The 26,706-nt window shown below is 34.8% G+C and overlaps 1 protein-coding gene across 1 annotated transcript in view; it reads right to left on the bottom strand.

Moving 5' to 3' along the window:
• RYR2 (ryanodine receptor 2) overlaps window positions 1-26,706 on the bottom strand; it is a 794,727-nt gene that overhangs the window by 390,209 nt on the left and 377,812 nt on the right. Inside the window, 3 exon segments of the mRNA XM_078156251.1 lie at window positions 9,358-9,453; window positions 20,051-20,186; window positions 22,316-22,499. Of these exon segments, the coding sequence (XP_078012377.1) occupies window positions 9,358-9,453; window positions 20,051-20,186; window positions 22,316-22,499 (416 nt within the window).

The following is a 26,706-nucleotide window of genomic DNA, read 5'->3' as shown; positions in this document are numbered from 1 at the left end:
GGAAACTAAATAAAAATAACTTTATTAAATGTAACAGTAACAATGAGACAACCAAAATGTATAAGATGTAGCCAAAACTGTACTTAGGGGGAAATTAGTATCTCTAAATGGTTATAACAATAAAAGAGAGCAAGAACAGAGTAACAAATTGTGCATGCAACTAAAAAAAAAACATGAAAAGCAACAAATTAACACCACTGCAATTAAATATCAAAATAAAAATGATGGTAATAAAATTGAAAGTTTAGAAGAAAACATCAAACTAATAAGTAAAACTAGGAACTTTTTTTTAATAGATAAGCCTTCGGGTAATTTGATTTAAAAAGGAAAGAAGCAAATCAAACTATCAGTATCAAAAATGAAAGGGGTGAATTTGCAACCAATGAACATAAAATTAAAGCTATTCTGTCCAGTTATATGCCAATAAATCTAACAACCTAAGTGAAATGGATCAATATTTACCAAAATATAAGTTGCTCAGATGATTAAGAAAAGGAAATTGAATATGTAAATAAGAGAGAGGATGGGGGCTATAAAGACAGCCCTTGTATATTTGTTGAGTAATGCCAAGAGCATTACATGAGAGGCTCTTTGCCAACCAGAACTTTTGCTTAGGCAAGTTAAGTCAATTCAAATGCAGTTCAAGACAGTCTAAATTAAATAGATAAATATTTCCAAGAATATAAATTGCCCCAATTAACAGAACAAGAAATAGAATACTTGAATAACCCTACCTTAGAAAAATAAATTAAATAATCCATAAACGAACTCCCTAAGAAAAAACTCCAGTACCAGATGTATTTACAAGTTAATTCTACAGACTATTTAAAGAACAATTAAATCCAATACTACATAACTATTTGAAAAAAATAGGGGGCAGCTAGGTGGCACAGTGGATAGAGCACCGGCCCTGAAGTCAGGAGGACCTGAGTTCAAATTCGACCTCAGACCAAACACTTGACACTTACTAGCTGTGTGACCCTGGGCAAGTCACTTAACCCCAATTGCCTAAAAAAATAAAAAATAAAAAAAAATAAACAAGGAGTTCTACCAAATTTCTTTTATGACACAAACATGGTCTTGATACCTAACTCAGGGAAAGACAAAAGAGAGAAAAAAAAACTATAGATTAATTTCCTTAATGTATATCAATGCAAAACTTTAAATGAAATATTAGCAAGGAAATTGTAATAACATATCACAAAAATCATACACTATGAACAGTTGGTATTTATATCAGGAAGACAGTGCTGGTTCAATATTAGGGAAATTATAAGCAAAATTCATCATATTAACATTATCTGTAATAGGAATAAGCTAGATATGTTTCCAATAAAGTCAAAGATGAAGCAAGGATGACCATTGTCACCATTATTATCCAATATTGTACTAGAAATGCTTTCTGTAGCAATAAGGCAAAAAAAAATGAAATTGAAGGAATAAGTATAGATATTGAGAAAATTAATATAATGGTTTACTAAGAGAACCCAAGAGAGTCAACTAAAAAAAACTAATAGAAATAATTTAAAACTTTAGTAAAGCTGAAGGATATAAATCTCACACATAAGTTTTCAGCATTTCTATATGTTACTAATAAAACCCAGCAGAAGAGATAGAAAGAGAAATTCCATTTAAAATAACTACAGAGTATAAAATACCTGGAAGTCTATCTCCCAGAGCATGAACACAATTTAAAAAACATTCTTCCCCTCCCCTCGCCCAGTTCAGCCCAGGCGGGCATGGCTCTAAGGGGTGACCAGAAGCCTCTCAGCAGATGCCCAGGTGGTACATATCTGCCTCTTAAAGTTGGGAAAAGGAAAACAACTTTTTGAGTAATAAAGATGACTCCTAAATTCAAGTGCCACCTAAAAGATGGGGATGTCACTGGTTCAATGAAAAGTGAAAGGAGAAATCTTTTGGAAGGAGATTCAGATGGAGAAGAGGATTTTTTCCTAAGGGCCCATCTGGACCAAAATTTGGACCTTGGAATGACAAAATTAGGCATGTACAGAATCAGGTGGATGAAGTAACTGATGTCATGCAAGAGGATATTACAAAAGTGGTTGAAAGAAGAAAGAGACTAGATGAGCTACAAGACAAATCAGAAAGCTTATAAGATAATGCAACAGCTTTTAACAACAAATCTAAACAGATTCAAAGACAAATGTGGTGGCTTGGATACAAAAAGAAGGCCATCCTGGCTCTAGTTGCTGTTATCTAGTTTGTTACCATTCCTACTGTCCTGAAACATTGAACTTGATTCGGTGACCAGAGATCTCCAATAAAACAGTTCTGAGACAATTAAAAAAAAAAGACTGCTGCATAATTTAATGAAATATGTGTATGACTTCCAAAAGTGTTTTTTCTCAAGAAGTAAAAAGGCAAGTGTGCAGTTCAAATTGGAGCATTGATAAGTTCCTGATTAGCCTCCTACCCTTCGTCAAAATATGCTTTCAATAATTTATTTTAAAATAGAAACATCTACTTTGCCATGTTATAGGAACCTAATTTGAAACTGGATATTTTCCAATACATTATTGATATATAGAGTTAAACACTGATGATGATATTTACAATTTAACACAATTTTACTCTGTAAACTAGACAGGTAGGGATTTATTGCATCAAGTTCAGGGATAGGGTGGGAGGTAAGAGATGAAACATCATATAAAAAGGGATGGCAATCATTCAGTTAATGATTACAAATTGTATAATTCTTCTCAGGTTTTGGAAATGGTTTGCATATATTTATGGAGAAACTAATGTTTCCAAAATTGCTACTTTCAACGGCGACTAAAGACATTCCACTAAACCTATTTTGCCTGTATGTTAAAAACAAAACAAAACAAAACACTCTTCACATAAATACAGTGCTATATAATTGGAAAAATGTTAATTGCTCACAGTTAGGCTGAGTTAATATGATAAAAATGACAATATTACCTAAATTACTTTAGCTATTCAGTGTAATACTAATCAAACTACCAAAGAATTACTCTGTAAAGCTAGGAAAAATAGTAAAATTCATCTAGAGGAACAAAAAGTTAAGAACATCAAGGGAATCAATGGAAAAAAAAGGGAAGAAAGGTAGCCTAAAATACCAGATATCAAACTCTATTACAAAGTTATAGTGATCAAAACAATTTGGTACTGGATAAAGAATAGAGAAGTTGATCCCTGGAACTGACTAGGTAAATAATATTAAGAAGCAAATGAACAGAGTAACCTGGTTTTTGATAAACCCAAAGTCTTCAAGAACTCATTATTTGATAAAAACTGTTGAGAAACTTGGAAAGTAGTCTGGCAGAAGTTAGATATAAACCAACATCTCACACTACAAACCAAAATAAGTTCAAAATTAGGTCACGAGTTAGACATAAAGGGTGATATTATAAGTTAATCATTGAAGTATGGGGAAAATTACCTTTCAGATCTATAGATATTGGAAGAGTTCCATGACCAAAAAACAGATAGAGATGAATGTGAGGTAAAATAGATTTGATTACATAAAATTTTAAAGTTTTTGCATAAATAATACCAATGCAGATAACATTAAAAGGCCCAGAGATTTATACAGAGAATTTCCTTTTCTCTTCTCTGTGTGCAGCTGACTATATCCTCCCACTGAGATGCTTTTGAACAAATGAAATACATTAATAAACAACACTCTTGGATTAATACTTGTTTTATTCTAATAGTGGTTTGTAAAGACACTAGGTGAACAGCAATGTAAAATAAAAAGTTTAAAGAAATATGGACAAGCTTTGGAACAAGTATAATCTTTTCCAGAAAGAGAGAGAAGTTTCCCTATTGGCTTTGTACTCTAAGCAGACCTGAAAGATTATTTAAAAAATCCATACCCTAGAAACCTGAATTTATTATTAGCAAGAAGAGTATTCCTTGGTCTGCTAATAATCTCTTTGCTTTCAGTGCGGCTCCCTACCTTTGAGTCACATCCAGCTCAATGGTATGCTTCTCAAAGAGGTTGAGAGAATCCCCTGACATCAAAGGCAAATAAGGAGACACTTATGGCGCTTTTTCAGCAGAAGAGTAATTTGATCAGATCTTAGCTTAGGCCTATTTAGGATTAAATAATGTATCACAGACATAGACATCATTTGTAAAGCTTAAAGCCCTATATAAATGTTAGCTATTGTTTATCATCAACACCACCATCATTAGCAATACTTTGATAGCTGTGTGGATGATGAATTTTCAAAGGCAAAGACCTGAAACAGGGAAACTAATTAGGAATGTATTCACTAGTCCAAGAAATGGTAAGTGTCTAGACTAAGGGGATCTACAAAATATCATGGAGGGCTTCTTATAGACAGTTGAACTTTGCAAAGGGATAAGTACAGCATTCAATTTTTGCATCTGTTATTTCTTACTCTTGCTATGCTGCTGGCCCATTTCTATTTCTGATCAGATATTTAATGATTAATGTTCTTTATTACACATTTATCATCACCGATATTATGCTTCATTCTACTTACCATATATTTCTCCTTTGCCTTTTGAGTCACATATAACGTGATTATTTGAAGATTATAATATTCTATAATTCGTAGTTATTTAGCATGCTCTGAATATTTTTTTTAATTTGTAGCTATAATTTCTTCTGTATGGTATAGAAGGCCCTTCTACTAATGTAGATAAACAATTCATCTCATAGGTAATTTATGTTCTTAACAAGATGTCTCAAATGGTAAGAGATGATCTGTGGAAGCTAACATAGCTAGCATGTGTCAGAGGCAGGACTTGGATGCACATATTCCTAATTCTTAAGGTTTTACTTCAACGAACAGTTACTGTCTAACTCCCCATATGCAATCCAGTCCACTTTCTAATTAATTCTCTTCTGGACTCAGCTCAGCATCCATCTAGAAGATGCCTAAAATATATATATTGATGAACTAGCTCAATCCAACCACATATTAGAGCAGGATAATAGATATTTTTCATATACTTAATTTTTAATGGATTCTTATGCAGCAATCTTGTGAGTTGTTGAGGATCTCATTTGGGAGACTCTGTAGCAGTCTAAATTCTGACACAATTAGAAAAGTGTTATCCACAAACAGGAGCATACGGAGGACTGTACCACTTCTGGAGTATCAGCTATCTATACTTTACACTGGGACACTTAATTGACTGGAGGCTAAGCATGACTGTGCTCAGTAGGCATTCCAATCCAGCACACAGAAACTTGAAGCAGCTTTGCTTTCAGATATTTATAATGAAAGGGCACTTCCCTCCCAACTTCAGAGTAGGCCCAGATATTTTCTGACTACTTCCTGTCAGGCATAATGACTAAATGGTTCATAGTGTATGATACTAAAGTCTTTTAATTGGTTGTGGAAATGGAGCTCTGTGGATACACTGACGGGGTGATAATATATCTTTAATGCATTTTCCATCTCTAAATCCTATGATCCCACATTGCTGAAAAATTTTATTCTTGACCTCCATCCTATCATTATTGAATTTAAACATAGTAGTCACATCTTTTCAGTTGACAGCTGGGACTTTTGATACTGTTCTAGTCATACACTTTATAATTAAAGGACAATTCTATAAAGCTAACAGAATATAGCATGAGGGAAAACTATTTTTTAAATAAAATACCCATTTATATCTACAGATTATCAAGGAAACTATTCCCAGCAGTCTTCTGAAAGAACTTTATTGCAAAATATTTAAAGACACAACACAGCGTCTGCAAAAGAGCAATGTGAAACATTTAGATGGCTAAACTCAAGTAGACTGACATCATGAGTGGAAGAAAAAACAGAAAAAAAGTGTCAATCCCTAAAATAGTATGCAAATGATTAATGAGGAAAACTTCAAATTAAGGCAATTTACGATTACATATATGCAAATGGTATCTACTTTTCAGGCACCTAATTATGCTATCTACAAAGGTATTTACTTAATACTTGTACATCTCTATAGAGCTTCAAAATAATAAGCATGGAATACTAAAGCAGAGTAGTACATATTAATATTTTCCTATAAATATTTTATTTAACCTAGTACTATTGACTATAGATAAAATATGAAAAGAAATGGAAATGCAGTAGGCATTCTTTTTCATAATCTTACAGTAAAGCCAGAATGCCACTTTTCCTTTAAGTCAGTCATGTAAATTTAAGCCTAGAAAGCATTATTGGTTTAAAAAAAAAAAGCAAATAATAAAAAAATTCATTTTATGTGTCTATGCCCATGCTAATCTCCAAAATCCTATAAAAATGCCTTCTTCAGCTGAAATTTTATTTATAAATTAGTCCCCTTATTTTCAAATACATTCTAGAAGCTGGCAGATTGTGCAAGGAACTGAGGTTGCATGCCTATATTCTCTGGATGTAAAGATCTCAGTCAATGAATGCGACATTTTATGTCTAAAGCTTCAATTCTATACAATAAACATTCATTATATGCCAAGCCGACAGCGGTGATACAAAGACTAAAAAAAGTCTCTGTTCTTAATCATCTCCACGATACTCTTCTCTTTAGATTTCTGGGACACGTCCAGTTCTCCATTTACCTGTTCAACCACTTTTTCTCAGTCTTCTTTGCTTCATGCTAATTGAGGATTATCCCCAAGTCTCTATCTTAGGTGCTCTTCTCTTCTCTTTCTATGATATTTTGCTTGGTGATATCATCAACTCTCATGGATGCAATTGCCATCTCTATTCAGATGATTTTAAAATCTAATTATCCTTCACAAACCTCTCTCCTGACCACCAGTCATACATCTCTAACAGCCTATGACACATAATGAATTTATATCCTTTGGTCTTCTTAAATTCAACTGAACAAAACTAAACTCATTAACTTTCCTCTCAAACTCTCTTAGCTTCCAAACTTTCCTATTACTGTTGAGAGCACCACCATCATTCCAATCCCCTAGGCTGACAACCTAGGTAGCATCTTGAATGCCTCTCTCTCTCTCTCTCTCTCTCTCTCTCTCTCTCTCTCTTCTCTCTCTCTCTCTCTCTCACACACACACACACACACACACACACACACACACACACACAGAGTTTCCACACATTCCAGTGCACTCTCTGCTCAGTTGTAAAATTGATCTTCCTAAAGTTCAGGTCTGATCATGTGACCTCTTCTCTCCCCATTTAATAAACAACAATGACTCCCCATCAGCTCTGGGATCAAATGTGAATTTATATGTTTGGCACTCAAAACAGTCACAGAGAACTTCATAACTTGGTCCCTTCCTACATTTCCAGTCTTCTTACATCTTACTCACCCCCATGTACTCTGAGATCATGTGAAACTGGCATCCTTGCTAGTCCTCACAAAAGACACTCCATCTCCAGATGCCATGTATTCTCACTGGCTGTCTTCCATGCCTGAAATTCTCTCTTCTCATCTCCACCTACTGGCTTCCCTGGCTTTCTTCAATTCTCAGCTAAAATCCCATCTTCTGCAAGAAGCCTTTCCCAGCCCCACTTAATGAAGTGCCTTATCAAGTACATATTTTTGTACATAGTTGTTTGCATTTTGACTCCTCCTTTAGACGGTGATCTCTTTGAAAGCACGACTTTTTTTTTCTTTTTGCTTCTATCTGAATCTCTCATGTTTAGCCAAGTACTTGGCAAATTTTGTTGTTGTTCAGTCATGTCTGAGTCTTCATGACCTCATGGACCATACTGTCAACAGGTTTCCTTTTGTTTTTCTAACAAAGATACTAGAGTGGTATGCCATTTCCTTCTTCAATGGATTAGTGCAAAGAGAGGGTAAGTAATTTGCCCAGGTTCACACAGCTAGTAAGTTTCTGAGGCCTGATGTGAATTAGAGTCTTCTTGACTCTGAGCCCATTGCTCTATCCACAGAGCTACCTAGCTGCCTCCTAGGCAAGGAAGGAAGGAAGGAAGGAAGGAAGGAAGGAAGGAAGGAAGGAAGGAAGGAAGGAAGGAAGGAAGGAAGAAAGGGGAGAAAGAACTGAACTGTATGAAAGTGCAACTTCTCATGGTCCCAGAAGAATGAACCTTCCCCAGCTCACTTGTGGCTGCAATGAGTCTCTAGTATTTTTGACACAAGGAAAAAGTCACAAACTATGTCTACTGTGTTTGAAGGCTCTCTTTCCATCACCTCTCCTCCTTTCTCTGACATGGCAGTAGGTACTTATGCCCCTGAGATATTGACATGAGAGGCAGAAAGTGAGAGAATGATAGAAAGACTAAGAAACTGATGCAGCAGTTGATGAGGAATTCTTGCAGGACATTGACCGGAGTAGTCAAGAGAGCTCAGGATCACACTCATGATCAATATTGTCCAGTAACCACCAAAGTCTGCCAGTTAACATGACTTCTGCCTGTATCCTTATATGCAGGGAGAATAAGGAAGTCATTTTTCCATATCAGCCCAAGATACAGGATGGGTCTACAGTTCTCCATATCTTTTTCTTTCCTAAGTCCCAGATATGTGCAGTCAGGATTTCACCTCCATATGGGAGGAAAAAGAAGAAAGAACCAAGAAGAGATGGTTGGCAACAACCACTGACATACCAAAGTGTCAGATCTACTTTTCTTCAAATCTTATTCTATGTAAAATAAAGTATATAAGCATCTGAATATATGAATGCTCTGGAAAGTGACTTGATAGAGTAAAATACTTAATGAGCTGGGAACTAAGTCACATACAGATAGCAAATTTACATTTTTACTCTTTTCCATATTATCCCATTTCTTTTCCTAGACTAAATCAAACCTAGGAGTCAAGAAAAAAAAAGCTGCAGGCTTTATGATTAGCTTATGATTAGCTCAAATATGACACTTAACTGATTAAAATCCCTTGGCTAGATAACACAGTGACTACCTTTTCTCTACAAAAAGGATGGTGCACAACAAAGTGCTGTAATACTACCACTAAGGGGAGCTATTATTCTTACTTTACTTCTTAGTAACATGTCTAAGACAAGTTATTTCCATTTGGCTGTGGATACAAAAGCCCCAGACATTGGAACTGCACAGAACAGGATCATCCATTCCACTTCAACAAACGCCCAATTCAAAAAGATCCAGGTTCAAGTCCATCTTTTGATACATATCATATGATCCTGGCCAAGCCATTCATCTCTCAATGCCCCAGGTAACTCTCTAAGAGAAGCAGCTAATCTACATTGGTAGAGGTAGTCTCCTTAACTGATGTTGCCCATTCCAATGAAATCATAGGTCCTGATAAACAAAAGTAAAACAAATTCATTAAAAGAAGAAATTATAAATACATACATATACACACACAAATACACTCTATTTAAATGCAAAGATTTATTTTTGTGCTTTAAAGGAAAGAGGAAAAATATAGAAGTAAAAAGATAAGTAAACAATATACCTGAGGATGCCTCCAGTCTTTCCAATCTGCTGATTAGCCAGTCCAAAGAGCCAGAAAATTGAGCACAATTTTTGCGATTTCCTCTAATGAGAGCCGCTATAAAATAAAACAAAATTTATATTTATGTCTTTGCTTACCATATCCCAAAACATTCATAAAAATTAGAGCAAGGCATTATCTCAAGTTTATTGGAGTGGCACGAAATTTAGATTCAATAAAAGACACAGACATACATCCAGAGAGCTTAAAAACCATCTATGCCATGAGGGTCTAATTTATTATTATGGAATGTAGTACATTCATTTTTCTTTCTCATAAAAATTAACTTAAAGTTTGTTATTTAAGACACAGACAACATGACATAACAGCAAAAAAACAAGAGTCAGAGTGTGGAAGTGGAAAGTGCATTAGATGTGGAATCAAAGGATCTAGATTCAAGTCACAGCTCTGCATCACATTGCCTGACTACTTATGTAACTTTAGGCAATTCATTTGACTTGCCAGATGATCTTGTATGTAAAATGTTGGGAAAAAAGTCCTCTAAAGGCCCTCCCTGATGAGCCTGTGCCTCCATTTCATCATACATAAAATCAGGTGATTGGAGAAAATCTCAAAGGGAAGGCAATTATATATAATATTATTAGGGAACTACTATGAATCTTTTTTTTTTTAATGACAATACATTCAGTACTCAAAAAGATAAGTGAATCTGGATCTTGATCTCATAAATATAGCAATTCCTTCCAACAAGCAGATCACCACCTATCAATATCTGATGATCTTGTGAAAATTTTGTCTTCATCTTCCCATTGATTAACTCACTCACCATTTTCTTTTTTCATTCATACATTTCTTTGATTCCTTTACTCTGGTTCTTTTTCAAAGTTCCTTCGTTATTATAGGTAGCAGCCTATCTCATCCACTATTGTCTCATGAGTGTTATTTAATTTCTTGGAGATTTTAGTATTCTATGACAGCCATACAGCTATATAATAACACCAGTGAAATGTTAGTGTTAAAAAGATGAAACTTCGTTTTAGTGACAAGTTTTGGGTAATTAAAGTAGCTTTGTAATTCCCATGGACAACCCAGTTGCTCTCTTCTAACTATTTAATCTTGGTACCAATTTGGTGACAATGTACACCATCAGAATAAAATATATACATTCATATACACATGTATACATGCACACATATATACACACACAGAGATAAATCTCTCTATATACACAAAATTCCGCTGAAGACAGTGTTGTAAACAGAAGCAAAACAACTCAGGTCTCCCACAACCACTCCAACGAGGATAAGAAAGGGCACTAGATGAAAAAGTGATAGAGAAATCTAAGGCAAAATTACAGTAATTGTATTTTTCCATCTCAGATCCTCACAAAGAGAAAGTCATAAGCCTTTGGGTACTAGCTGATGAATCTAAGTCAGAAAAGCCTAGCACTGGAATATAGCACAAAAGTATTCTAGCATAGATGAAGGCAGAAATGGAAAACTAGACCCAGAAGCTATATACTAGAGCAGAGATAAGGGAGCTAAGTCTAGACTTATAACCTAAATGCTGTGGCCATGTGGCTCTGCTCAAAAACTGGGGCACACAAGCCTGTGGGGTTCAGACCATGAAGCAAGGATTAGGGCATGCCCAAGGTCAGAATACCACACCCACACCACTACCCTATGTCAACCCTGATACAGGCCAGCCATCATACATCAATCCTGAGGTAAGAAAGCCTTCCAGCTTTTAACAAAATACAAACACCCATTTTTGTTAAAAAACAGTAAAAAGCAAAAGAGTAAATTCACTATGTCTTAATATAGTAAATAGTATCTATGAAAACCAAGAATCAGCATTATGTGTAAAGATGATAAACTAGAAGTCACTATAGTAAGATCGAGGGTAAACAAAGAGGTCTATTATTGCCACTATTATTTAACAGTGTTAGAAATATTAGCTACATAAATAAGACAAAGAAATTGAGGGAAAATGCATAGACAAAGATGAAACAAAATAATCACTTTTTGCATTTGATATGATGACCTAGAGAACCAAGTCACTAAATTTAATTGAAACAATAATTTCAGCAAAATAGCAGGATACGAAATAAGCCCACAATAAATCATCAGCCTTCCTATATATTATCAACAAATCCCAAAAAAAGATAGAAAGTAAAATTCTATTAAAAATAATTACTGAACTTATAACATGGGTTAAGAGTCCACCTACCAAGACATACATAGGAATTATAAAAATACAATTAGAAAATATTCTTTAGAGAAATGAAAACAGAGGTAAGCGGAGACATATCAATAGCTCATAGTTGAGCTGTGGCAATATAAAAAAAAAATGACAGCATTTCTTAAAATGATGCATTTATGTCTAGAGCACCAGCCCTGGAGTCAGGAGGACCTGAGTTCAAATCCAGCCTCAGATAAGCAAGTCACTAGCTGTGTGACTCTGGGCAAGTCACTTAACTGCTATCGCCTCACCCCACAAAAAAATAATAATAATGTACTTATTCAGTTCCACAGAAATCAAATTACCAACGACCTACCTAGAGAACTAGGGAAAAAATGATAAAAGTAATACAAAAAAAGGCTCAAGATTCTCATAGGAATACTGAAAAAAAAAATAACAGGAGTAGTGAGGCCTAAGACAGAAGACCTCAAAGTAAACTATAAAGCAGTCATCCCTGAAACAATTCGGTACTAGTTAAAAAACAGATGACAATCAATGGAATAGATTATGTACACAGCATAAAAAACAAATATAGTAGCCTATTGTTTCATTAACCCAAAATTCCTCTAATACTGGGGTAAGCACTATTATTCAAGAAAATCTAAGAAGTAATCTGTAAGAAATTAGTTTTAAACCAACATCTCATACCATATGACACAGGTTTCCAATGAATAGATGGGCTAGATATAAAAGGTCATATCATAAACATATTATAAGAGCAAGGAAGAAAATACCTTTTATGACTATGTCTAAGAGAAGAGGTCATGACAAGAGAAGGAACAGAGCAGACCACAGAAGATAAAATGTCCAACTTTGCTTACATAAAATTAAGAAATTTTTGAATAAACAAAACCAATATAGTTAAAATTAGAAATGAAATTGTTAACTGGGAAAAATATCTGCAGCAAATTTGTCGACAAAACTTATTTCAATGTATAAAAATGGCACCTATTTCCTAAGAGATAAATGGTCAAAGGAATTTCCAAAGGAAGAAACATAAGCAATTATCATCAAATGAAAAAATTCTGCAAATCACTAGTAATTAGAAAAATAATTATGGGGAAAAAAACTGCTAAAGTTCTGACAAATAAGATAAAAGACTCACATGACATTTGTTGTAGACTCTGTAGGAAGACATGAATCCTAATGCATTTTTAGTGGAGTGGTGAATAGGTCCAACAATTCTGGAAAGCAATTTGTAACTATATCTGAAAAGTCACTAAACTACGCATGTCTTTTCACCTAGTAACAACCTACTAAGCCTATCAATATCGCAAGGAAATCACAGAAAAAGGGAAAAGATCCATATGTAAAGTTATTTAAGAAAGCCCTTTTAGTTGTAAAAAAAGAACTGAAAATAAAGGAGGCACACATCAAATGGGGAAAGGACTAATGCAACAATATGCTGTTTAATACATCTGGCACTTAACAGTAGGCACTTAACAAATGTTCACTGATTGACCAATTGATTGGCTGGTCTCCCCCAAACTCCTCCAATTACTTTTTAAAAATGACTCTAAAATTCTAGACAGCAGAACCCATAAAAAGACGGAATTAAACAAATTTCCAGCAGAAGACAACTTGGAAGGTCAGCAGGAAACATCTGTTGCACTAGGGTAAGAGAGTACGGTTCAACGCAGGCTGCATCAGTGCAAGATGGGCCCCAACAAACCCAGAGCAGGCCATGGGAGTGACTGAATCAGCAGCAGCAGCAGTGGTTTCCAGACCTCTCAACCCACAGACACCAAAGACAACTTAAAAGGTTAACAGGAAAGGTCTGTCACACCTAGATGAGAGTCTGGTGCAGGTTGTGCCAGTATAGCCCTGGCCCCAGCAAACCAGGGACAGGCCTTGGAAGTGACTCAATCAGCAGTGGCAGTGGCTGCAGCTATGGCTGCTTCCAGAGCTCTCAGCCCACAGACAGTAAGGGGGTCAAACAACTGGTCAAAAATAGATTACAGGGGTCTTTTTGCTAGCAATGAGGCAGGACTCTAAAAAACAGACTAGGCCAAATGGTAAAAGATGTCGAAAACCCAATGAAGAGAAGAATGCCTTAAAAAGCAGAACTGGCCAAATGGAAAAGGAGATTTAAATGCTCACTGAAGAAAAGAATTCCTTAAAAATTAGAATGGAACAAATGGAAGCTGATAACTCTATGAGAAATCAAGAAACAATAAAACAAAACCAAAAGAATGAAAAAATAGAAGACAAAGGCAAATACCTCATTGGAAAAATAACTGACCTAGAAAAATTGATCCAGGAGGGATAACTGGAAAATTATTGGACTTCCTGAATGCCACCATGAAAAAAGGACCCTAAGTCATCATCTTTCAAGAAATTATCAAGGAAAACTGCCCTGATATTCTAGAACCAGAGGGTAAAATAAAAATTGAAAGAATTCACCAGTCACCTCCTAAAAGAGATCCCAGAATGAAAACTCCCAAATACAGCCAAATTCCAGAGTTCCCAGGTCAAGGAGAAAATACTGCAAGTGGCCAGAAAGAAACAATTCAAATATGGCTGAGCCACAGTCAGGATAATACAAATTTTAGCAGCTTCTACATTAAAGGACTGGAGGGCTTGGAATATGATATTCCAGAGGGCAAAGAAGCTAAGATTACAACCAAGAATCACTTACCCAACAAAATTGAGCATAATCCTCTAGGGGTGGAAATGGATATTCAATGAGCTAGAGGACTTTAAGCATTCTTGATGGAAAGACCAGAGCTGAATAGAAAATTTTACTTTCAAATACAAGACTCAAGAGAAGCATAAATAGGCAAACAGGAAAGGGAAATCATAAGGGACTTAATAAGGTTAAACTGTTTACATTCCTACATGGGAAGATATTTGTAACTCATAAGACCTTTCTCATTATAATGGTAGTTAGAAGGAGTATACATAGACAGAGGGCACAGTTGTGGGTTAAATATGAAGGACTGATATGTAAAAAATAAAATTAAGGAGTGAGAGAGGAATGTACTGGGAGAAAGAGAAAGGGAGAAGTAGAATGGGGTAAATTATCTCAATTAACAGAGGCAAGAAAAAGCTTTTACAGTGGAAGGGAAGAATGGAGAGGTGAGGAGAAGTGAGTGAACCTTACTCTCATCAGAACTGGCTCAAAGAAGGAATAACATAAACACACAATTGGGTATAAAAATCTATCTCATCCTATATGTAAAGTAGGAGGGGAAGGGGATAAGAGAAAGGGGGTTGATAGAAGGGAGGGCAGATTGGGGTAGGAATAGTCAGAAGCAAAACATTTTTGAGGAGGGACAGGGTGAAGGAGAGAGAAAACGGAATAAAGAGAGAATAGGAGGGAGGGAAATACAGTTAGAAATAGTAACTGAAAAAAAATTAAAGTAAGTCTCTCTGATAAAGGCCTCATTTGAGTGTGAGGGTGACTATGAATCAAATTTATAAAAATAAGAGTATTCCCCAATTGATAAATGTCGAAAAGATATGATCAGTTTTCAGATGAAATAATCAAAACTATCTATAGCCATATAAAAATACTCTCACTATTGATTAGAGAAAAGCAAATTAAAACAATTCTGAGGTACTACCTCATACCTATTAGATTGGTTAACAGGACAGAAAAGGTAAATAACAAATGTTGGAGAGGAGGTGGGAAAAATGAAACTTTAATGTATTGTTGGTGGAGTTGTGAATTGATTCAACCATTCTACGGAGCAATTTGAAACTATGCCCAAAGGGATATAAAACCACGTACACCTTTTGACCTAGCAATACCACTATTAGGTCTGTATCTCCAAAGAGATTTTTAAAAAAAGGAAAAGGACCCATATGTACAAAAATATTTATAGCAGATATTTTCTGGGGGTAAAGAATTAGAAGTTGAGGGGAAGCCCATCATTTGGGGAATGGCTGAACAAGTTGTGGTATGTGATTATGATAGAATACTATTGTACTATAAGAAATGATGAGCAGGATGCTCTCAGAAAAACCTGGAAAGACTTGCATGGGCTGATGCAAAATGAAATGTACTGTGTAAAAAGTAACGGCAATATTGTAAAATGACCAGCTGTGAATGACTTAGCTACTCTCAGCAATACAAAGATCTAAGACAACTCTGAGGGACTTCTGATGAAAAATGCTGTCCACCCCCATTCTACTTCTCCCTTTCTCTTTCTCCCAGTACATTCCTCTCTCACTCCTTAATTTTATTTTTTATATATCAGTCCTTCATATTTAACCCACAACTGTGCCCTCTGTCTATGTATACTCCTAACTACCATTATAATGAGAAAGGTCTTATGAGTTACAAATATCTTCCCATGCTGTCTGAATATAGATTGAAGCATCCTTTTTTTTTACTTCATTTTTTCTTGAGGTTTTTGTTTGTTTGTTTGTTTTGGTTTTCTTTCACAACATGACTATTATGGATATGTTTTGCATGACTACACATGTATAACCTATACTGAATTGCTCACCTCCTTAATGAGGGTGTAGGGAGGGAGGGAGGGAGGAAGGGAGAGAATCTGGAACTCTGATTTTTAAAAATGAATGTTAAAAATTGTTTTTACATGCAACTGGGGAAAAATAAAATACTAAATAAAAAAAGACAACAACCAAAAAAAAATAAAAAAGCTAATGGGATGTGTAGGAAAAAGTCTTATAAGAAAGAGGAAAGAGGTATGCTAACTGAAATTATCTAAAAGATAACTCTGTAAAAGGAATGAAACTTTTTATGACATATTCTAGGAACAAACACTTGTCCTCCCTTCAAATACCAATAACAAGTCCATTAAAGGCACATGGCCAATGTCTATTACTTGACTGATGTCTTTATTAACATATTATTCTGAGGATATTTGGTCATCTCACAGTCCAATAGTCTTGGTAAATAATGTGCAAAAAGATCACGATCAAAATAATTGTGGATTATGTACCAATATCAGTTGCAGAGAACAGAGAGGTAGAGGCAATTTATTAAAAAAAAATTGGTAAGCTCATCCAAATTAAATTAATAAGTGAGGATATCAGAAGTATTTTCCAAAAGTATGGTTCTGGAAGAAGGAACAAAAAGTCGAAGACTTGTAGACTACACAGAAGACATGCCTCTAATCATGAACTCTTCCCTCTGAAAAGGTTTGAAAGGCACTGGACAGGGGACCATTTGAACTCAGAAAATATTTTAGTCAACAACCACTTGATTTACCTCTCAAAGAAAGAGATATGGTAGCCAAAGGTTATACTGATTTAGAAAATAAACTTATCCATAACATTTATTGAAGAAAGATAATCAATAATTATGTGATGTATCATCTCATGAATCAGAAAAAGTCAGTAGAGGGTAAAAACCAGTTTAAAAAAACTTGGCAAGAGATACAACTAAAGAGTCATTCCATGGGCATTTATACATGAAAATGGAACAACAAATAGAAGAAAAATGGGAAAGATCAGGAAAGAGTTTTTATTATCAGTTTTAACATCAAATTGGAGCCACTATAATAGTACTCTAATGGCTTTCCTTACAAAGGAGGTTGAAATAGCATTAAAGAGAATGGAGAGAGGAAAGGTACCCTGACTGGACTAGATCTATATGGAGATTTTTGCTGGCAGAGGCACCATTTTCAGGACATAGTAGTATCTATTCAGAAGATAACTAAATGTGGTGAAGATATTGAAGATAAGGCAGGAAAAATTTCAGACTTTCTTGATACAATAAAAAGGTAACACAGAGATCATTAACAACTACTGGCTTACATACGTACTTTCTCATTAAACAGTTTTTTAAGTGGGAATTATCTACATATTAACTGATATTTTTGATGGAATATTGATAGGGAATAAACAGACTTTCTAAAATGATACTCTACCATGATCTAGATCTTCACAATAGTTTACTGAAAGATAGAGGCAATATAAGGCAATATTATGCTTATTATTTGGGGATTAAGAAAAAGCATTTGATGGGGCAGCTAGGTGGCGCAGTGGATAGAGTACTGGCCCTGAAGTCAGGAGGACCTGAGTTCAAATCCGGCCTCAGACCAAACACTTGACACTTACTAGCTGTGTGACTCTGGGCAAGTCACTTAACCCCAATTGCCTAAAACAAACAAACAAAAAAACATTTGATACCATCGAGCAAAATGTCACCTTAAGGCCCTCTTCCAACAAGGTGTCTTCTATCCAAATACCAAAATCATTTAAGATTCCTTGAAGTGCATAATAATAGGGAGGAAAAATATTCAATAGCCATTTGATCATAAACATAAGGCTAAGTATAAAACAGCAAGATATAAACTCGTCAAAGGTGTTTGCCACTATGATGGAGGAGACACAGTGCAGACTCCAAGCTGAAGAGAGATTCCTCACATACAATGAGGTCTCCTCTAAATGCTCTATTTTCAGCTGACTTTCTGCTGATGGCATCAAGTCTCTGAATACTACAAAGCATTCTGGATGAAATTTGTAATCACTCAAACGAGTTTGGGATGACCAAGGAAAGAGCGCAAAAGTGAAGCATATCTATTGCCTAAATTATGACACATATTTAGATGGAGAACCTAGAGTCTTTCTATCAAGTATATCTAAGACAAAAAATACAAATGCAAAAGTCGGACTTAGAATTAAATGGCAGAAGAACAAAACAGATTACCTTCAAGGAACTGTGATTGTTACGTGGCACCTCAAGCACCTACAAACAAAGGACTATATTTTTAACTCCAGCCTTCTACCCGTGTTACCATGTAGCTACAAACCATGAAATACCAACAGTATTTGAAGGACTTAAAATCATTATGACATAGAGGGCAATGGAGAGACAAGTGGTGCATATGAGCAGGCTAAAATATATAACCAATAAGGAATTCAAGATCAGGAGTAAAAGATCAGGGAAATATATAATTGTAAGAGAAGATGAGATAGTCCTGCAGTGAGTGGAAGAGATGACAGGGGAACAGCCCAAGAGTTTAACTGATGTCCTCATGATGTCCAGAGAAAGCAAAGCAAGCCTCCACCACACTAGGTAGGCCCCTATGGCAAACTTATGGAAAGACATAGAAAAGAGTAGCAAAGGATGGGAAGACAGGACTGAGTAATCGTACTGTCAGAGAGAATATCAAAATTAATAAGATGATATCTTTTTACAGAGTAGCAACAGCTCAATTACTATAAATGTCAAGGGAAAACAAACTGTAGAGGATTTTAAAATATTTTAAATATCCTTCCACCTGAAAAAAAATACTTTAAAGTCTCTGCAGATCATACAACTTTTATTATGGGGGGAATCAATATCAGCAGAAGTTGGTAGTTAGCTAACACAATGGAGACTGGGTCTGGAGTCAGGAAGACCTGAATTCAAATCTAGCCTCAGCTCTTAACTAGCTGTGTGACTGCACAATTCTTCAATTATAAAATGGGAATAATAATAACATCTACTTCCAAGAGTTGTTGTGAGGACCAAATTAGATAACAGTTGTAAAGAACAGTGCCTGGTACATGGTAGGTCCTGAATAAATGCTTGTCCCTGCAGTCCCACCAGCACAGGAATAGGGGTTAGCAAATAGGGAAAAGGGTATAGAACACTGTTTTCCAACTATAGGTTCCATAGAGTACTGCTAGTATAAAGCAAATGTTTACCACTTAACAAAACATTTAAAACCAAAAGGTTCCTACTTATTAAATCTAATACCTTTAAAAAAAAAAAAACTCTCCTTCCCCAACTTATACACCCGACCTAACTTATACACCTGACACTCTTCAAAGTCCAAAGCTACCAGATTGAGAATAGGAGGAATGAAACTATGTAGATATTTTATTGGTCCTCAGTAGAGAGATTAAAGTCTACTAGAATCTGACTCTAATGTCTCATGATGGTGAGAAAAGTGACTCTTTTTAAAAGTTTTCAAGGTTATATCAATGGAGAACGTATTACAGCAGGATATAGCAAGATTAAAGGGCTTTAAACACAAACCTAGTATTGGACCAAAGACTAGCCTATGTTTATAGTTTCATTGCTAAAAAGTTGGCCATGTCAATAACAAAAACTGTGAAACTGCTAATGTATAAAATCATAGCAATCTTTATAAGTGTAGGTAGTAACTACATTGAAGGAACCATAAAATCCCTGAAATACTGATGTACTGACCTATAATATAGTTTGGGTTTGGAAACACTGCACTACAGGATCTTAGCAATCAAATATTAGGTATTATCATGTACATTTCATATGGAAACACCAATTTCAAGAAAGCTGGTGTTGCAGTTTTCTTCCTCTCGGCAAAGGAAAATGTTGCAGCTATGGCACTGATCACTTGAGAACCACATAACTTAGTTTATAATCTATAAAAACTACTAGATTAATATCAATGCTGGTAAAAAGTTAATGCATAAAGAATTACAGCACTCTTCAATAATCATTTTAAACACACATATATTCAGATTCATGATTTTTCCACCTCTAAAAAACATTCTTACTTCTTACCTAGTAACTCATACAAAGAGTTTAGTATAGACTTCCAAGATTCTCCTGCTTCCTTCCCAGCTACATCAGCAAAATGAGCTGCACTGCTATATACATGTAATCGATCAATGCACTCAAGGACAAGGTTAATCATACCCTACAAGGAACAAAAAAAAATCAGTGTCAGAAATGGATACCAAGATAGGTAAACATAAAATATTTAGTAAGAGGGAAAAATATAAAATAAAATGCAAACACATTTTAACAAACATTGAATGCTAACATTTATGCCAAATGAAAATTCAAGAAAGAAATTAAGTAATTTTATATTGTTATAATTAGTGCAATAAAAATATAAAACTGCAAGATCTCTTACGGTAATGAGTAACTGCTATATGTAAATTTGGGATGGAAATATATTAAAGATTATAGACCTTGAATGTAACAGTTTGAAGAAACAAAATAAATGGAAAACTTCATATTTAAACAATGAAAGCTACACTCCAATAATATTTATTGTTTATCCACAGCTCACAACAGTGTATTCTGCATTTTACTGTAATATATACATTATAGTTAAACGTTAATAACAGTAAACTAAATATTTAATGTTATAATTTTATTTTAAAATAAACATTACTGTTGTAGTAATATTGAAAGATTAATGAATTGAATTGAATGAATTAAAAAAAGAAAAAACTAATGAAAGTTTAGTGTTCTTTAAACAACAGAAAATAATTCATTCAATAATCTTATAAGTATGAACTTTGATTCCACATAAGTCTTTTGTTATTATTACTAGATTTAAGGCTGTCAAGATGAAGTAGAATAAGTGACTAAAAGAACAATAATTAATTCATTAGAAAAATTATTTTCAATAATCTAAATGGTGTCAATTACCAAAACCTGTATTCAGATCATAGAAAACTAAAAGAATTTAAATGAAGCTACTACAGATCTGCCTGAGACAAAGAGGTTTTCTTAACATGATGCATACAAATAACTTAATAATCAAATATACCCATAAATACATACTCCCAATATGTAAATTACTTCCTGATGTTGTTATTCCTTTAAATTGAATCTCTGCATTTAAATTTGAGCATCTTCTTTCATACCATTAGGGAATCAATAATTTCTTCTATGTTCTGAGTGAAAAATAACCTAAAAGAACTGACATGTAGATTTCAAAAATTTCTGATGGACAATTAATACAAAGCACAGAAAGAGAAGGTCTGTGAGCAATACAGAAGGGAAGTAAATATCCTTAGATATCAACGTGCATTCACTAATAACAGGTCATCATGGCAATACAGAGATTTAAGAATGGATTCTACCATCCAATGAAACATGGACCTTTCATTTTATTCAGAAAACTAATTCTACAAGTGATAGAGGAGTATAGCTTTACATATGTGGTACCAGTTGAAATTCACTATGTGACCTTGGGCAAGACCCTTAGCATTTTTGGTACTATTTCCTCATTTCTAAAATAAAAGATTTGAATTAGAGAATGTCTAAGGGCCCCATTCAGCTATAAGATTCTATGATTCAATAAGAACATTGAACAAATTGGGTACCCATACTAGATAGTGACTAATTACCCAAGTGATTATGAATAATATTCTAACTAATAATATTCACACTGAAAGAAATTTTTTCCTAATTTCCTAATTTTTATTATTTTCTTGTTATTCATGAATTTACTAACCATATTACTTAACTTGATGGTTGCAGAACAAAAAAAAATTAGTCTATTCTTGCTGGTGGAGTACAAAGTTCCAAATTATTGACTTAACTCTGTTCTCTCTGTAATAATAGTAATAATATAGTGCTTTAATATTTTCAAAGCACTTTATACATATATTATTAACTCATTTGATCCTTACAACAACCTTATAAAATGTTATTTTCTCTTTTATAGACGAGGAAAAAAAAGGCCCAGAGAGATTAAGTGATCTGCCCATGGTCCAACAGGTACTCTTAGACTGAATTCAGGTCTTCCTGAATCCAAGTCCTATACTCTATCCACTGTGCCACATAGTTGCCTTTCCTATATTTATTTCCTAGCTCATGGAAATAAAAATAATAGCATTGTTCCTTTAGACCTAGATTTTCTTTCATTTTAGTGTTACAATATTAGGCTAAATACCCATCAAATAATGATCCAAAGCTTTTAAATGTACATAGTAGACATGGAGTATTTTCCTCATGAAGAGTATCAATCAGGAAGCTATTTTTCCTACAGAACAATACAAAATGAATGAACGGGTGGTACAAAATTACCTCTTCTTGGAAGAGATTCTGTCGGTTCTTTAAAGCTCTTAATCGGTTCTGCTTATCTTCATGCTCTAAATGTTCATCTGGTGGGTGGAAGTAGCCAATCAGATCTTGTAGACTCAGACTTACTGACTCTATTGGTAAATCTATTGTGGAAGACTTCACTTTCTTGCTGAGAGCATCAAGGCCCCTAAAACAAGTTGCAAACACTTCAGTAGGTTGATGGTTCTCAAATAATTTTTGTCCATAGACCACGTAGGTAACACTGAATATGTCAAAGACCATCTAGAATACTCTCCTCCCAAAAAACAATGAATAAAAATGGTGTCTTATTTTCAGGGACATCAGTGAAATTACAAGTTACCAAAGGAAATGTATTTTTTTGAGCAGCGTCCTCCTAATGTGTGAACTACCTCCACCAATGAAGATAATAACCTACAACTTAGTAGATATGTCCTAAGAAGCTCCCTGACATAATGAAAAATTGACTTTCTCAGAGTCATTTAGCTAGAATTTGTCAGAGACAAGATTTATAGTATCATAGGTCTAGAGTCAGAAGGGGCCCTCTTAAGAGTCCACATGGCCCAAATCCTCATTTTACAGATAAGGAAATTGAGAACCCAGAGAGGTAAAGTGATTTCCCCAATGTCATCCAGGTAGTAAGCATTAGAAGCAAGATGTGAACAGAGGTCCTCAAATTCAAGAACCAGTACTCTTTTCACTATATCACACCACCTTTTACTCAAATCATTCCTGAATCACAGTCCAGCATTCTGTCCACCATGCCAAACTTCCTGTCTAGTAAAAGATATGACAGATTATTAATTCATGCCACAGAGAAGAATAGAGTCCTTGCTATGTTATACATATCAATACTGCAACAGAGCCAACAAATAAATATTGATTAAATGCTTACTACATGCCAAGTAATATATTAAGGGAAGGGAATACAATGACAAAAATTAAACAATGACCTCAAAGAGCTTACATTCTGTAAGGAGATACAACAAGTATATAAATAAGCATATACAAATAAATAGGTGACAAATTTGAAGGGGGCACTAGAAGCTGCGGGAGAAGGGAAAGTTTCACGTAGGAGGAGGTACTTGTGCAGAGTTTTAAAGCAAACAAAGAATTCTAAGAAGCAATGACAGAATGGGAGTGTGTTACAGAAACAGAAGACAGTACAAAGACTTGAAGATGGAAGACAGAATGACATGTGAGGAAAATCGAGAAAGCCAGCTTGCCATGGAGTATGTGAAGGAGAGCAAAATATAATAATAATGCTGGAAAAGTAGGATGAAGCAGGGTTGTGAAAAGTTTTAAAAGCCAAACAGAAGAGCTCATTTTTGATTCTAAAGGAATTTACTGACTAGGGAAGTGACATGGTCAGACCTACACTTTAGGTAAACAACTCTGGCAGACTGTGGAAGAAAATGGTTTGAAGAAGGGAGAAGCTTGAAGCAAGGCAACCAACTAGAAACCTATTGCAATAATCCAGGCATGAGATGCTTAATAACGGTGACAGCTATGAGAGTAGAAAAAAGGGGTGAGATGTGAGAGATGTTGAGAAATAAAAATGGCACAATATGACCACATGGGGTGAAGAAGAATGAGAAGTTAAAGATAAAGCTGAAGTTGTAAACCTAGGTGATAAGAAAAATGATGATATTTCAATAGAAGTTACATACAGTAGAATGTATTTCAACAGAAACAGGTAACTGTAGAAGAGGGTTGAGTTTGAGGGTGACTATGAACTTAGTTTTGGACATGCTGGGTTTGAGACATTGCAGCAGTTCCAGTTGGAGGCAGATGGAGAGGTGCAAGTGGAACTCTAGAGAAAGAGTAGGGTGCAGTATATAGATTTTTAAGTCATTTGCACAGAAAATGATTATACCCAAAGGAATACCAATTGAGAAAATGTAGAAAGAGAATAGAAAAGGGTCCAGGACTAAGCTTGTCATATACCACAGAAAAGCAGCTTATTGTAGATGAAAAATAAGCAAAGGAACCCTGCAAACTATCATAAGGTCCATGAACACACACACAGAGATTCAATAATCTAAGTATTGGGGCAAAAACAGCTACAATCTACAATAGCCCTTTACGTTGTCATCAAGGGTTTAAAAACAGACTGAGGTCTCAACTGAATGATGTTAGCATTTAGTTCCTGATTAAGGAAGATCAATCAACAGCAATTTTCTCTAGCATCCTCGGCCTTCATTGCTACAGATTTCTATTCACAGTAGAGTGAAAATGCTTTTTAAAGGGTTCTAGTTTAGGAAGATACATAATATCACAGCATTTTATGGAAAACACAAAATGCATCAAACATCATTTATTTGAAATAAACATTATTTTAAGGCACTAAATTAATAAATAACATAGCTGTCTATCTTCTATGCCTTGGAGGCAAATATATTAGAGTACTGGACATGAAGCCAGAAGATTTGGACTTCAGTTCCAGCTTTATAACTTACTAATTATATCCCCTGCAGAAGTCAATTAACCTCTATGAGCCTATTTCCTATTCTATACATCAGAAATCACACTTGCACTATCTACTGGGTTGTAGAGAGAATTAAATGAGAAAACACTTAAAAGGCACTTAGTAACTCTCAAGTGCAACATAAGTGTGAACAATTATTATTTCCATTGTACTGTTAATGTGTATGAATAGCCTTCTTTAATTTACTGCTTGTCTGGAGTAAAAAAGTAAAACAAAGTTGATGAATCTGCCTAGAAAAAAAATAAAATAAAATAGAACCCCTTTTTATCCTTGTGGTCTAGTACAAGATGCTTATCATATGGAAGACAGAGTCCAGTGGGGACATGATAGCTATCTATCTATCTAAACAAAAATATATATATATATATACACACACACATACATATACATGTATTTGAAAGACTTTCATATGGAAAAAATTATTACATTTATTCCATTTTCCCCCAGAGAACCAAACTGAGGAACCAAGAGTAACAAATTAAGAGAAGCAGATTTTGCTCAATTTGAGGAAAAACTTTCCAAAAATTTATTATTGTTGTTTAGTCATTTTTCAGTCATGTCAGACTCTTTGTGAACCCATTTGAGGTTGGAGTGGTTTCCCATTTCCTTCTCCAGCTCATTTTCCAGATGAGTAAACTGTGACAAACAGGGTTAAGTGACTTGCCCAGGGTCACACAGCTAGTAAGTGTCTGAGGCCAGATTTGAACTGATAAAGATAAGTCTTTCTGACAAGGCCCAGCACTCTATCCACTGCACCACCTAGCTGCCCTTCCTAACAATTAGAACCATCCAAAAGCAGAACAGCCTGTACAGCCCAAGGAGTTTATTTTCTCCCTGGGGATTTTCGAGGAAAAGCTGAATGACCACTTGAAAAGTAGATTCTGGGGAAATTCCTTCTCATGTATGGATTGGAGTAGATGGATTTCAATTCTAAAATTCTGTCATTCTGGGTATTACTGATATAGTAGTATTTATGTTTCTTGCTGTAAAATTGAGCAAAGGTTATAAATTGTTTAATAATTATTATATACACTCCTATTCTATCATTACTTTAGTTTATATTTCAAAGATTTAGAGCTAGAAGGGACTTTAAGAGATCAGTCTAATCCCCTCATTATACAAATGAAGAAAATGAGGCCCATATAACGTGATGCGATGAAAAGAACACTGGATTTGGGGTCAGGAGGCTTAAATACAAAGCTCAACCACTGTTTATTACCAGTAGAGCTTTAAGCCAATTGCTTCACTTTGGTTCCTCACCAATAAAATGGAGATGCAACTGTCTCCATTAATTTCCCACCTAAGGTGGTCATGTCAGACAAATTGAGTAAATATTCAAGTACCACATACATGTTCACCATTATTATTTATTCCACATGTCCACAGTGGAAGCTGAACATTGAGAGATACCTAATACCTATTTTCACCACTTCCTAGCTTTGTGATAATGGACATATCACTTAAACTTTTAAGCCCTGATATTTTTCATTTGTAAAATGGGAATGATACTATATACCTAATACAGTTATTCTTAGAAAATCACTTTATAAACCATAGAGTAATATAAATGTGAGACACTACAACCCAGTTCTGAAGTCTGAATTTCCTCCAATCCATTTTGCTTAGAAATTAATGTTTTAGTATCATTTCATAATAATAACTTAGGGCTTTTTTTATGCTACTTATTGGAAAAAGTGTAGCTTCAGTTAAAAATCCTAAAAACTACCTTTGCCTTAAGCTATATGCTGGATGTTGATTCACTATACATCAGGGCAGGCCAGGATAAATAGAAAAAACAAAATAGTCAAAACATGTACCATTCAATAAAATGAAGCATTATACCTTTCCAATGACAGAAGACTTGCCATCTTAATATTACCCAGACAGA

Source organism: Phascolarctos cinereus, unplaced genomic scaffold, assembly GCF_003287225.1.
Source record: "Phascolarctos cinereus isolate Bilbo 61053 unplaced genomic scaffold, phaCin_HiC Scaffold_5;HRSCAF=322, whole genome shotgun sequence".
NCBI lineage: Eukaryota > Metazoa > Chordata > Mammalia > Diprotodontia > Phascolarctidae > Phascolarctos > Phascolarctos cinereus.
The sequence above is the reverse complement of the archived record's forward strand: the minus strand, read 5'-3'. Positions and strand labels throughout refer to the sequence as shown.